The sequence below is a fragment of the Patiria miniata genome, unplaced genomic scaffold, assembly GCF_015706575.1.
Source record: "Patiria miniata isolate m_02_andy unplaced genomic scaffold, ASM1570657v1 HiC_scaffold_19, whole genome shotgun sequence".
In the NCBI taxonomy this organism is placed as follows: Eukaryota; Metazoa; Echinodermata; class Asteroidea; order Valvatida; family Asterinidae; genus Patiria; species Patiria miniata.
The window spans coordinates 13,643,292-13,658,361 of NW_024037057.1; the positions used below are offsets into that span (position 1 = coordinate 13,643,292).

The following is a 15,070-nucleotide window of genomic DNA, read 5'->3' on the forward strand; positions in this document are numbered from 1 at the left end:
GGGAAACCAGGTCACCGGATCCCTCTAGCAAGGCGTGCCTATTCCTTCATTCAAGTCCCCATATCACCCTTACTTGCTAAAATCTATATACACCCCTTCACTAACCGTCAAATAAATGTCGTCGAAGATTGCCCTTTTATTATGCATTTTTTTAGCATGTTGTACATTTGCCCCATATGCTACAAATATGGATCGCAAAACAGTCGGCAGATTGACTTTACAAACCCCGAAGAAAACGCCCCTATTGCATTCTGATAGAATGGCCCGAGACGGCCTAACCCACGAGAACCATATAGTCGTTCCACACAACTATTTTTCACGTGATTAGTCCGGCCGTAACCAACGTTTGGCGGATTTGTTTTTTTTTTTCGATGTTTCGTTTTAAAATAAATACAATTTTTGTATTGTAAAAGAGTAGTCCAAAAGGTCACACAAAATAGATTGTTTCGCAAACATCTCAAAATGGCATACAGTACTGTTCAACTGTTATCATCATCCTAATTACAGCTAATTTATTAACGCTGTTTTAAGGAGAGTGGCTGCTATAGTGAGAAATGTGGCCAGGCTAAATGTTGCATTTTCTGGTATTTCTGACCTCGTTTCAGGGCCTACTGGTGGATTTGCACCCCGTACTAATCTGACGAATATCCAGCAGCTTGTTATGGAGCACAACAAGGACCAAACACGCACCATCCCTGCACACCCCTTGGATCCTTCCAGGACATTGGATATTGACCAGTTTTCTGATCTGGAACTCACTCAGAACGTAGAAGGTAATGAGACAACACAAGAACCCATTCGTTTACCGAAGGGGACACGGAATTTAGATAAAGCTAAAACAAAGCCCCTAGACTCTTTAGAAGATATGCTTGACGTTATAGTAACAAAGCTTAGGGTCCTTCTTTCAGGAAGGGCGGGATTTGGCAAGTCTACTCTTTTATTGAGATTTGCAAATGCGAGCACCGATCCCCATTCCGTGATGGCAAAGTTCAAACTTGTGTTCCCGTTAAAGTTGAGCCAAATGCAACAGACGAGTTGCGTCCTTAAGGCCATACTCGACCAGATTTTACCTAATATTGAGAAGGCAGTTTTGAAAAAAGTTATTGAAGAACACGAAGCGGATACAGCTTTCCTATTGGACGGATTGGATGAGATTCCATCCGATGTTCTCAATTCTCCGGCCCCGGATGGTGGCTATGGGATCAAGGATATTTTGTATAACAAGGTGTTGAGACGCAGTACTGTCTTAGTATCAACTCGACCACACATGGTCGACTTTGCCATCAAGGGATACCCACGCTACACTCACATGAAAACATTGGGTTTCACGCTCGACACTGCAAAGAAGTACATAAGTTCTTATTTTGCTCAAAAAGGTGCCGCCAACAATGGGACATTATTAATTTCACAGCTGTCATCCAGCTCATTAATGCGCACATTGGCCCAGATCCCAATCCTTGTACTCTTTCTGTGCATAGTTTGGGATAATCTGTCCAAATTGCCTGATCATTTAACGACACTTTACAAACAGTTTGCTGATGTTCTAGTCAGTCGTTGTTGCAATGAAGGCGAGGATCAGGAGGCGCTGATGAATTCAGTCGCAAAAGGGCTTGGGCGAGTCGCTCTTGATGGGTTACTAGACCCCAATGGGGAAAGGCTCGTATTCTCCTCAGAAGAATTTGATGAGAAAGCCTTGACGGATGGGTGTCGATTGGGTTTCGTTCAAGAAGAAAGTTTCACGAGTGGCTTGACGAAGATGAAGGTAGTAGCTTTTCTTCACAAGTCTATGCAAGAATACTTCGCAGCAGACTACTTTGCCAATTTGCATAACGCAAGCGAAGAGGAGTTTCACGAGAGGTTGAAGCAGATCAATCCATACAACGTCCGTGCAATGGAATATCTGCTTCGGTTTGCATGCGGCATATCATCGGGGTCTCCGGTTACTTGGCTCATTCTGGAGCACGTTCAAAAGCTTGACGAGGTTTCACTGCAGAAACTGCCGCGCCTGCTGTGGTTTGAGTCTGGTCGTGACGAACTGGCTGATAAGCTAGACCGACCAACACAGGCGCAATGTGATAGTCAGGAGGATCTGTTAGCAATGCGCTATTACTTGCAGTGTCTCCGTCAGCCATTAGTAGAACTTAAGCACTTAACCGTCAGCTGCAGATCGCATGAAGAATTGGCGCTTTTGAGGGGAATTGATAGCCAAATGCATGATGAAACTTCAGTTTACATTGATTTAAGTATCACATGTGGATTGCATGAATGCCTGGAGATGCTGGGGAAGATACTACCGATTAATAACATCAGGTCAATCAGCAGATTTCAGGTGTTTGTTTCTTACTACGTGTCGGAAAAGACAGATGAGGAGAGGCACCCGCCCGTGGAGGTGGATGAGAGGCTTCGTGGTCAAATAGAGCTTTCACTGGCGATTGGTGAGAATTCCCACCTTGGTGAGCATGTGTTAGGATCCCTGTCTCGTGTATGCAAGCAGATCATTAAGCAAGTCGCACTGTATGGAACAACGTATAATGACGTCATTAGACTAGCGAATGCACTGGCTGGTTGTGATAGGTTGACAGACGTAGAAGTGCGCAATACCAACCTTCACGGCCATCTGGCTGGTGTAGCCCCTCTTATTTCTCCATCCCTGGGGTTGATGACATTACACTCATGTGGACTGAATGAGGATGACGTCCCTGACCTGATCAGCATCCTCCCTGCCGGGCATGGTTTGGAGGAGCTTGATGTTTGTGGCAATGCATTCAGCACAGTTGGATCGGAGTCTCTTACTGCTCATCTGAGGAATCTACCTAAACTGCACTCTTTTGGGCTTTATTACAACGGTCCCAATGCAGAGTGTATCAGGGAAATGGTCGAGCGAAATCTTCCAAACGTCCGGTCCAGTCATTTTTATTAAATGATACAAAAGATATCATTAATGTGTTGATGTTCTTACCAGTTACATCACCAACATTTCAAATTGGGCAGTTGGGCTATTTCGCTCGAATCTCCAAATTAGAACTGTTGTTGACATCATTGCAGTGACATATTCCTATCATATTTCTGTGTAAATCACAACGTTGGTTGTGATTTAAACGGACACATATTCCGTGAAAATACACGTTGAGATAGGCGGGGATCCCGGGGGTTGAGGTCGAAAACCCCTTCCTGCTCCGTCACCCAAAAACCAAAACAAAAAAATTATAACAATTATTGTAATGATAATTACCCATATATATGTTACCTGTCTGCAAATATAGGATATAAATATAAAAAAACGGTGTCGGGCATAACAACCTCCCCCCGCCAACAAAAATATTCCTGGATCCGCCCCCGTTTAGAAGTATTTCAAATGAAACTAGAAATGTGTTTGTGGACAAACACAAGCTGTTTCGGATATTTGAAATACTCTGTGCACGTGATGAACAATCAGTGACGGCACTATAAATGTCATATATTACAGCACATTATACTATGTACATGTCAAGTCACAACCAAATCGAACATTATAGTTCTGTAGATATAGACCTATAACAGAATAAAATGCCCCTTTAAGGGACTTCACATGACATTTGATGATGATATCACTTCAATTTCCATCTATAACACATCCATGTGAATATGCATACCAAGTTTTAACCCAATCAGACTTGTACTTCCGAAGTTCAGTTTGAAGAAAAACGTGCATCTTTAATGTGATGTAACCTGACACTTCATGACGCCACGATGACGAATTTCTTCTAGGACTATCTAAGGGTAGTGGTCTAAGTGTGTACCACGTATATAGTCGATCAAATTTACGAAAGTGCCAAAGAGGAGCGTTTTAAAACGTGTACAAAACCTATGGGGAAAATGTGCATCTTTAATGTGAAGTAACGTAGCACCTGATGACGTCACGATCACGAATTTCTTCAAGGACCATCTGTGGGTGATGGTCTAAGTGTGTACCAAGTGTAACGTCGATCGGATTTACGAAGATGCCAAACTGGAGTGTTTTAAAACGTGTACAAAACATATGGGGGAAAATGCATCTTTAAGGTGACGTAACCTGACACCTGATGACGTCACGATCACAAATTTCTTCTAGGACCATTTGTGGGTGGTGGTCTAAGTATGTACCAAGTCTGAAATCAATCGGATTAAAAAAAAAGTGGCAAAGTGGACTGGTAGAATAAACGTGTGTTTAACCTATGGAGAAAAAGGCTGAAAAAGGAGAAAAAAATAAGAACCAGGAAAAAAATCTTAACGAAAACAAGAGCTGTTTCGGTGTGTACACCGAAACAGCTAATTACGCGAAGAACATCACGTATCAGACGTTTTTCAGCGGAATTGGCGTAATGGTGAATGCATTAGTGTTAATTACGATGGAATAATAAACAAACTACAGATCAAAAAATTACCCGAGCAAAAATACAGAGGAAAGATAAAAATACAAATGTCATCCAAGATTAAATGTAAGTTTAGTAACTTGGTTCATGGTCTGCCTCTGTCCTCTTGTACCTTATTCATATCCCAGGACTTCGTGAATTCACGCCCCTTGCCTTCCACCTCAGCATGTCTACGAACGGAGCTTGGCATTACAGTGCATGCTTGCCTCTACACAATCGGTACCGGGTTCACATCTTGACAATGTGGAATGACTAAAAATGTATGTAGTGTTACGTACTTCCCTTGCCTTCGATATTATCTTTTCCACGGTTTGAATCCAACCAAGACTTTGTTGTTTTCACTGAATGCTCGTTTTACTCAATCTGGCTATCCGCTTGATCTTTTCTTGTTTCTTGTCTGTATTGGCGAGGTTCACATCCAACTAGGGTTTCTTTGAGGCTTATTGACTCTGAATCGTGGCTGTTGTAATAGATGTGTTGTCTGGACATTTGAGGTGGTGGCCGGGTACTCCCATTGCACAACCATTCGGTTTGATTCCCGTCAAGGTCAAATGCCACAGCTGCATCACGTGGTTTCTGCCAAGAACTGTTCTTTCTCATCCCTCTCTTGCTTCTTAGACTTGAATTTCCTTCCTTATTTTCTCTCAACTCTAACGAGTCACCTGAGGATTGCCAGAGACAAAACGCTGAACATTCCTGAACACATCCAAGGCAACCACATGAAATACATATCATGAAGATTTCAACATTTGTTGGCTTAGTCCCAAAAATCTGTTCAAAATTCCAGCGTACAGCTTTACAACTCATCATTTGCATTTTTCAATCAGACCTTGAACTGTGCTGCGGTCATATTAATAATGACTCACACAGAGCTGTTCTGAGCAAGTGAAACTTTATGACAAATCAATAAAATCTTGCGTAAATATCCACTACATGTATTGTGAAACACAATTGTCAGACATTAATCTATGCTCCGCCTGAAAGAGTAATTAATCAATTGAAACAAGAAGAGTTTTTTGAACACTCATTGAGACATGTCATGTGACGTGTCATGTGACATGCAAGTACAGAACTTAGTTTGAATGTGTATGTAGTCTGGTTTTATGAAACATCTTCAAGACTAAATTTTGCTCTGTTTTATTTGTTGACTGTTCATTCTTAGTAATACGATGTCAAGATTTGTCAATTCCATTGTCTCGAGGTTGATATTCTAAATTATTTTCAATACAGAAACTTACCAATTGAAAGTACAGTATGGTACTATTTCGAAACATTATCGCATTTCATTTTGTTTTTTCCAATATACTTCATTTCTGCAGTACAATAATTGTAAATTTACAAGCATCCAGAGTCTATGTTAGCTGTGATTCGCAACGAATCTACAGTAATCTCTGGATTCCTACTACAGTCGACTCTCGTTAGTACAAACTCTGTTAATACAAAATTATGGTCATAACAAACATACAGCCTTGGTCCCGACTGTGCATTTATGTGCACAATGAATGGGACTGATGTTCCTCTTAATACAAATTCTGATATAACAAACAAATTGGCTAGGTCCGAAAGAGTTTGTATTAACGAGACTCGACTGTATAATACCTCTAATAAGCTACACTTTTATTAACTGTAATATCACAAGGATAGATTAATATGTAAGAAAATTGCACACCATGTATGTTTAATGTATGTAACAGCTAATGCAAACGAAAACTTCAAGCTGTAGTCGAAAATATATTCATGGATTCCAGAGGAAGGTTTGTTTTTGTAACTGTTTCTTTTGTATTTGAATTTAAAAATGAAACCACGGTTTCCACAATTTTTATATGAGACGCTCCACTAATCTAATTGTCAGTTTCGGTAATTATTAGAATGATTTATTTACTTGTACGCTTCTTTGTTAAGAGTATAATATAAATCATTAATATGAAATGAATGTTTTCCGAATTGTCTGCTATTCGTTTTGACCTGGATGCATATATTAAATGATGCAAGGTCATAATCTCTTCCATGTTACTTTTGCAACGTCTATGACTACAACTTTTGGTTGAATTTAACAGAAATTATTTAACCAATTGGTTATAATTATGTTATGTTATGTTTTATTCCACAAATAGAAACAAGCCCCATAACCCCGGGGAAGGGTACAACAGTGAAATTAAACATACAATATTTGGCAGGTGGGTTAACAAAGAATATGCTTTGACATTACGTCATGCTTTGCCTCTTTTTAGGATTTGTACATTGGAAAATAGAATTAGCTACACATATAATAGTATGTATATCTGCCGACGACATCACGAAAATTAATTGGTCATTTTTGTTAAACCATTAAAACCAGGCTCCATTTCACAAATGTCACTGAGTTATGGAACAACCCAATTTTGGGTATAGTTGCAGTTTTTACCATTTCTTGAGTAAAAAAAAAACCAGGCAATTTCTTTCAGTGCATTTCTTAGCACTTGTTGATTTTCCGGATTTAACATCTTTTTTTTGTTTTATATTTGCCTGGAAGAAAAGTTCTCAAATCTTCGACTTCAATGATACTAAAACACTAGCAATTAGGCAATAAATGTGTACATATCAAAACGATTAAGTTTTTTATAATGTTTATCCTGAAATTTAATCTGTATGACAGAAATATTTGTATGGACTTCTTTATTTTGGTAACTTTTGTATAAACTTGCAGCTAAATTATTTCGGACATAGTGAACAAAAATAAATGATATCAGAGATATTTTATATCTTGGTTTGTAATATTTTCTTTGTTAAAACAAAAGACTTATATTATCAAGCCAAAGTTTTCATCGTCAAATATTCTGCTTTACTCCACAGCTTGCTATGACGCATTTCCTGTGTATTTTTGCTCGTGGGTTCTAACCCTTGCTGTTATCTCTGCAAACCTGCTGAAAACGGGGGTGCAATAGTAGGATGTGTCGGTGCAAGTTCAGGTCAATTCTTTCTTTATAAATCCATCGACTTCTATGAAGTTTGACTGTATACCTCCTCCAACCCCCAATGGAGCGATGTCCCCGCCCCCTTATTGCACAGAATACTAAACGTCAGTAGTTGACTTTACACTGCTGCCTGCCTCGTCATGTTTGCAATAGACTACAATAAGAGCGCCCCCATTTCAGCACTGGAACTACATGTATATCGCTCCTTCTTTAAAGACATTATACACAGCAGCCATCTTGGAGGGCAATGCATTTGTTTTGCTGGGATATGCATGAGTCAACCTTTCATGCAGTCATTGCTACTAGATTACAGAGCAAAAGACGCCCTCTCAGATGGCCGCTACGCGTGAGGTCGATTTAAAATATGTTGGGGCTAGAAACAATCAGGCGTTTAATTACAAGGAGCTGTTTGCAGTTGACCCACCTGCTGAAGTGTCAGGAGAAGATTCGTGGCAAGAATTCCTTGAAGGGCTGACTTCTCATCTCGTCATTCATCTAGCAATTTCTTGCCCCTCCTCCAGGGTGAGTTTTTCATTGCGTCCGGCCCGCAAATAAGCGAGGCGTCAAATTTGTGAAAGTAGGCTGCTAAATTGAATAAATCTTACGGAGAAACCTGTACAACTAAAAATCGGACATGGCATTCTTTCAAATACTCGGTTTCTGACACGGGGTTTTCTGAAACATTGTTTGTGGATTGTAAACGATATGGGTATGTCAACGCGACCTTGCTCGGACGGAAGCATGCAATATAAGCCTGTTATCGTCACCGCTGTGTGTTCATTCCGTTATTTATTTTCTCCCTTTGAGTAACTATTTCCCTTATTTTCAAAAGAGCTCTTATTACATAAATTTAATCTAGTCAGTCCCCCGACCAACCCCGCTTAGGCATCTCTGGTATGCAATTACGTCATATCTTTGATCGCGCCACCCCGGCGTGCGGGAGATTCGAATCAGTTGCCTCCATGCTCACGATCAACTCACTACACATTTCTGTAGCCAACTATTTGTAAGTATTTTACTTTAATTTCCGTCATGTTTATTTCTGAACATTAATTCACTGTAAGCATTCATCCGTATTTTACTAGTGTCTGGCTCGATAATCATGGATACATGTATTTTAGTTTACGCCGAAATGTCTATCATTCCTTAGAGCCAACGCCCTCATTTTACAGGCCTTCCCCCGGTACATGGACATACAAAGTATGGATTCTTATTTGGGATACAGTTATAGTAATATTATGGTGTTATTTATATCGTTGAACTATGTATCAAGGTTGTATGCATATTTATTTGCTATTCATATTTTTTCAACAGCACCCTATAATGCCGCCGTAAACCCCTGTACACCCAACTGTTTCAACCCGTTACCTCACTGTGTGTGTTGACGATTCCTTACCCTGGGAACGATTGTAAGTTGATGTAATACCAGTGGGTTTCTTCATTTAAATAATTCATTGGATTAATTGTATTAAAGGATTTGTGGACTCCTCCACTACCGATGATATTGTCGATAAGGTGCTGCCCATTCTTAATTGGTATGATGTTCTCCTAAATCTATCCATATAATTGTTTCATTGTGTATTTTGGTGCTGATATGATTGTATTATTTAATATGAATGTTTGTATTTGCCTTCGGCTTTAGCTTTAACCTTCATAGCTTAATACTTAAATGACCATAATTACAAAATGCTTTCTTTGCTCAAATTTCTCATACGAACTTGGTTTGAATATTCCTACTAGCATGACATATGGACAACATCGGTCATTGCACTACCAGGTGGAAATAACGACCCCTCCTCCCTTCTAATAAGATGACTCAAAAAAAAATGTTTGGGTCATTGTATTTGAAAACGTTTCTAACGAAATTGAATCTCTAAACACATCAACCGATAGCTGCAAGATATTTCAACTTAATACAACTGGTGTATATCGGGTTTTTGCCAAAACGAATGTGTTATTGTTCCCTGAACGTTAACTTGCTTTCAGATTGTATTTTCGCTTTTTAAACACTTTTTTCGTTTTTCGGTTTCTAATGAAATTAAATCCCAATGTAACACATCAGGACACATCAATGGACGAATTCTCAATTTCAATACATTTGCTATTTGTTGAGTTATTGCCAAAAACAAACGTGTTCTTTCTGCTCAATAGTGAGGCCAATGTCCCTAGTATTTTTTTCCGGGGGGACAAAGCACATCCCCCCATCCTTTCCCTAGCATATTCTCAATTTATTATTTTTTGAGGATGTGTGGAGGACATTTGCCACCCACCCCCTTTTGATATTTTGTTAAAATAATGTGTATTAAAAATAGCAAATTTGACTTCAAAACTCGTTTTCTGTCTGTTTTTCTTCTTCGCCCCTCTTTTTTTTCTCCCCCCTCCTTTTTCGACGGGTGGGGGGGGGGGGGGGGGGTGGCAAGCGGCCCCCTTTCCCCCCACCTAAAGACTCCCATGAGTGAGGCATCCGGAATGATGTTTCGTCGGTACCGTTGTTTGCAACTATTGATTAGGGGCGCCCTCTATTGACAAAAAAATTGAAGAAGACCGTTAGGCCGGTTTGTCTCCGGCAGTGCGATATATATCAATATTTTGGTCCGACGCGCCCATTTTCGATGAAAGCAGTAGGCGAGTAAAACGCTCTTGCAAAGTACTGTAACAATCGAACTACCAATTCAGTAAAACAGCCATTTCTTTCTTTGCAAGAGAAATGTGAAGCTTTCGTTCCTGGAAAATTGAATTTCATTAGGATTTGGTTTGTTTTTTCGCGTTTAAAACACGAAATTGTTTTTGCCATTGCATTTTAATTGTTTGGCGGTTTCTCATCAAATTTAGTCTATAAGAAATGTTAATTAATACTGGTCTTTCTTGGGTTATTGCCCCAAACAACGAGTGCGCTTTTTCGACATAAGCTCAGCACGGGTACGAGTACTACACTGTCAATAGATATCTTCCTTCATAAATTCAAACTCATGCACGCATGCGCATAAATTGGCCCAAGGGGAAAAAAGCGAAGCACTTGGGTCCAAACAGTGTTGTCATTTTCTCTCAATTTCTCCAAAATTTGTACATCTGTCTTTTGAAAAGTCCCTGAACTCGTGATATGTATGTTTTGTGGTCTTAGTGGTTTTTTGGGGGCAAACAATAAGCATGTATAAAATTGATTTCGTGCCGTGCGCACGAGGTCAAGGGAAATCAGCATGGGCCAATCCATGTGCATGCGTGTATGAATTCGAGTTTATTGTGAACTGGTCTTTTGTGCATGCGTGGGCCGCTGGGCGTTGGCGCACCGTCACATTATGTCGCTTTCCTAGCCTGCCGAACTCAGGACAGTGTTGCATATTGATTCATACTGTCTATAACAACGGAACCGAACCTATTGAAGGACATCGGCGTAGGAACCCGGTACAGTACACACCAACAACCTGCAAGCCGGACCATGTCACAGATGTTTTCTTTTTGTATCTACCCTGATCCCGATTCAAGATCTAACACATCACTTCTTAGCACGTATCTTGCAATCTGAGGAGAAAGTTCCTGAAATCTGCCAGGTACATGTCCGGAGATCAGCCAAAGCAAAGACAAGACCAGAGTCAAACAGGTACGTATACTGCAGGCACTGTGTCGAGAGTAACATTTGAACGATCTTGGATCCGCGATCAGTTCCCTTGGCCTCTGTGACATCCGTGATCGGTTGGCTCGGTTGGTACATTTGTACTTCGTGTGGATCTGACTGTATTCCGTCAACTGTTTGTCTTCGGTAATGTATTTATCTGAGTCGATAATGTATTTATCTGAGTCGGTAATGTATTTATCTGAGCGTAAAGCAAAGTACACAGCTGTACGATCAGTCAAATGCCCATGTACCTGCACACGTCTGTTGTACGAGTATGTTTAATGTTCAGGGGATGCACCCAGACTGGGAATTTGAGTTCTCAAAAACATGCAAAATAAAACCCTATTTACTCACTCTTTAGCCAACACAATTCTCCGAAATTTTCACTGGGCAAAGAAAAAGGTCCTCAGCATTTCACCAACCAAGTTAGAAGACTCAACTCAATTTCAAAGGTGATTTTTCTTCAATATTTTGCACATGAGAGGGAAGTCAAGGGATTTCAAAATGAGGCTAAAGACTAGACTTATCCATGTCTTTCCATGGTCTAACTGTTCGAAAAGACTGACTTCTTCATTCATTGTCATTATAGTCTGGTGACTGACTATGGTTGAATGTGCGGCAATAGAGACTAGTACCTCACATCCTATATATTTGTTTGGCACAGTTGAGTGATGTAGTTCTGAAGAGTTTTGGACAGGCTGTTTCAGATGCCCGTGTATTTTCTTGTATTGCGTGTTGTCAGTACCTTAGTTGTGGGACTCTCATACACAATATTGAGTCCAACATTTCTGGACTAGGTTGCCCCTAAGATAGTGGCTGGAGTACCGTTTTTGTGGGAGGGATTTGGCCAAATACTCCGATGAGTCCGGCCAATGATTTTGAGCTTCCTTCGCGCCTGGTCTTCTCGTGCTTGAATTGAATAAGTTCAAAGAAATTATTTAATCCATTTCCCCTAAAAGTATCATTCATTTAAGGTTTTCAGGGTGGCTGTGCAACCGAAGTCCAGATTCCATACCCTGTGCGTGTGTTTGTATAGGTGCAGACTATAGGCATCAATGAGAAATGCGTAACCTCAAAATAGATCAAGAAAATGCTCATTGCTCCAACTGCTGATAGAGACACTTACATGTAAATCAAATGAAAGCTTGATTACCCTCTTTTACTTACTTTTCCATTCGGGGTTAAACAATCACTTAATATGTGCTGACTTTTCACTACAAAAATGACGCCTCGCGGATAAGCAGTCCTGAAGCCCATATCGCCATTTTGAAAAAAAAAAACTATCCAGACACTTTATTCAAAATTAGAGATACTTTAATTGTGTCAAAATTTATGCAAAGTTTTCCAGAAATACAAGTTCCAAGACCATTTCAGAGCTAAGGCCCTTCATTTCCACCAACCCTCAAATTGTGATTTGGCCGGCATAGGCCATTTTGGGCCTATTTAATTACTGGTGTACACCACCCGTAGGCCTAATGTAGTTTAGAATATGGCCAAGCTTTCAAAATGGCGGCTTCGTCACGGCAAATCCTGACTGTACCATTGCCTTAACCGTATGGAAGTTGTCGTTTGACACGTATCAATGATTTCGTATACAGGCTCTTAACATAAGAAAAGAATCATTGTTGCTGCACTAGGCCTTGACTCAATAGTATGGCAATGCCTTCGGGCTTGAGCTTTAGAAATTATGTTCCCTCGACAAACAATATTTTTGTGTGTGTCTGTGTGGTTATTTTATGCACAAGCCTTGCCATTCAACCGAACTGCTAAATCTCCAGTGTACACTCCTGAAACGAAATGAAAGTCACAGACCGCCTACATATTTGTTAAAGTGTGTAGAGAAACAAAGTACTAATGCACACTGGATGTAATACACTGCAAAAGATGGTTTTCTTTAAATAAGCGACTTTTTTCCAGAAAAAGAATTCAAGAAACCTGAACCTTTCTTACCCCTCGATAGATTGTCCAAGAAATGACACAATAAAATATTTCTTAGAAAGAAAAATCACTTTTAGCAGTGTGATATGTGGCCCTTTTAAGAAACAAGATTTGTTTGTCCTAATCAAAGTTTCATTCATTGCTTTATAATCGTCTTCACGATGGTAAAGAGTGAGGATTTAGTGGTCATTGGCCAATATGATGACTGCAGTTAAAGTTTGGTAGTTTTCCAACTTGGTATGAGATAACTCAAAATAACTGTCAACAGATTAAAATTCTTTGCATTATTGGATTGTTTTATTAATTAATATGTCAGAATTGTCTGTAATGATACATCTTCCCAGTTGTTAACCACCTTGCTATCAACAAGTTCAGCCGCCGCGTTCCAATGAATCGCGAAGGTAAATGAAACCACATGCTGAATCAAGTGTGGCTGCAGTCTGCACGAACGCGAAAACAAGGCAAGCCTTACGCAGAGCATATGACGTTTGCATGTTTTCACCCGATTACAATATAGATCCTCTTCTCTTTTCCCAGTGCGGTGTCAAACACGCCGTGGGCTTGAGCTGCTAATTTTGGTGGATGGTGTGTGGATGGGTGCGTGGGTGATAGCGTGGGTGGACATTTTACTGGGCCTGATTGTATTCATACAGCTCAAGTATTGCAGCTCTGCATTTCAAGAACTGTTGCGCAAACACTGTTGCGCATGCGTTTAGTTTGCATACTTTTTGCATATTTTTTTGGCCCAAAACAGTGATAATGTGTACGAACTCATGCAATTTACTACAAATGGTACCAAAAACAGTTGCACCTTTGTATACGTGCAAGTCACACTCACCTTGCTCGTATACAAAGGTGCAACTGTTTTCCGTACCATTTGTCATAAATTGCATAATTGTGTACACATTATCACTGTTTGGGGCCAAACAAAGAGTATGGCTAGATAGCTCAGGATTTTCTGTACTGATCAGTCGTAATTTGCCCAAGATGGGCCCAGTAATTTAAGTTAGTTAGACCAAAAAAAATTAGTGGGGACCTTTTTTGGATTGAGTGTATTTAAGCACCAACAGTTTTAGGAATAATGATTTTTTTTTTCCGTCCGAGCTGTTATGTTGTTGGTGATTCATTTGTAGTTTCAGTTCGTGAAAGTTAGCGAATGACCTTTTCTGAGAAACGTTTCAATAAGTAAATCTTGATGTTCAAACAAGAACAAACACACTTAAGAATGTGTTCCTATTATGACATCACAGCCATTAGAACGTCCTCACTTGTTAAGAGAACCAGGAAACCACGGTTAAACATGTTCAATGTTTAAAGGGGCACTGCGTCCTGAAATCCCCGAAAATTTCATGTTTTGGATTTTTACTTATCCTATTTTAGACACCTGGTTGAAAAGAAACCGACCTTATGCCTTACCGTACACGAGAAAAGACAAAAAAAATATGTTGTTTACATCGGACATGTCGGAGCTCAGACGGTCGTAGCTCAGACGCACCTTGATAGCAATAATGTCCATCTGTGTTTATTACAAGGCCTTTCCTTCATATTCGTTCAGTGACAGTACTTCTACCTAGTTACTACCAAGATGCCGAAAAAGACCGTTCAGCAGTTGGATGCATACATTAAGGCAACAGCCGTCGTGTACGACCACTCCAACACCAAACTCATCAGCAGGAAGACTAACGTCAAACCAAGGAGGAAACAAGCTTTCCTGTCTGGACTGCATTTCGGGAAAACGTCTTCTGATGATTCCTATGCACAGAGGAGACCATTGAAACGATGGATTCGAAGAGAATCGAGGGCACTCGCCAAAGTCAGAGGTAAACAGCAATGACATTTACACAGTCATACATTGAGACAAATAGAAGCTATATGAGAATTGTAACTTTATTTTGAAGGATTTATTTGATGTTTGATTCTTTCCAAATAGTTGTTAAAAAGTTTTTAAAAAATTGTACTATTAAATGCAACACCTTTATAAGAATAATGTCAGTGACAATTGTAGTTTTAAAATAAATTCTTCGTTGATCTCATTCTATTGTTTAATAATTTATTTCTAAAACTACACAGTGTTTCCCCCTATTTTCACAGTAATACCAAAGACGGAAAACAGAAACTGCATCTCTTTGTCCGGACTCCTCTCTCAAAAAAACCCAAGACACTTTACTTTGAAC

The 15,070-nt window shown here is 39.8% G+C and overlaps 1 protein-coding gene across 1 annotated transcript; it reads left to right on the top strand.

Annotated features, from left to right (window-relative positions):
- The first annotated feature begins 1,429 nt into the window (after positions 1–1,429).
- On the top strand, positions 1,430–2,920 carry LOC119725455. Its single transcript, XM_038196862.1, has one exon. The coding sequence runs from the start codon at positions 1,430–1,432 to the stop codon at positions 2,918–2,920; it is 1,491 nt and encodes a 496-aa protein (XP_038052790.1).
- The last annotated feature ends 12,150 nt before the right edge of the window (positions 2,921–15,070 follow it).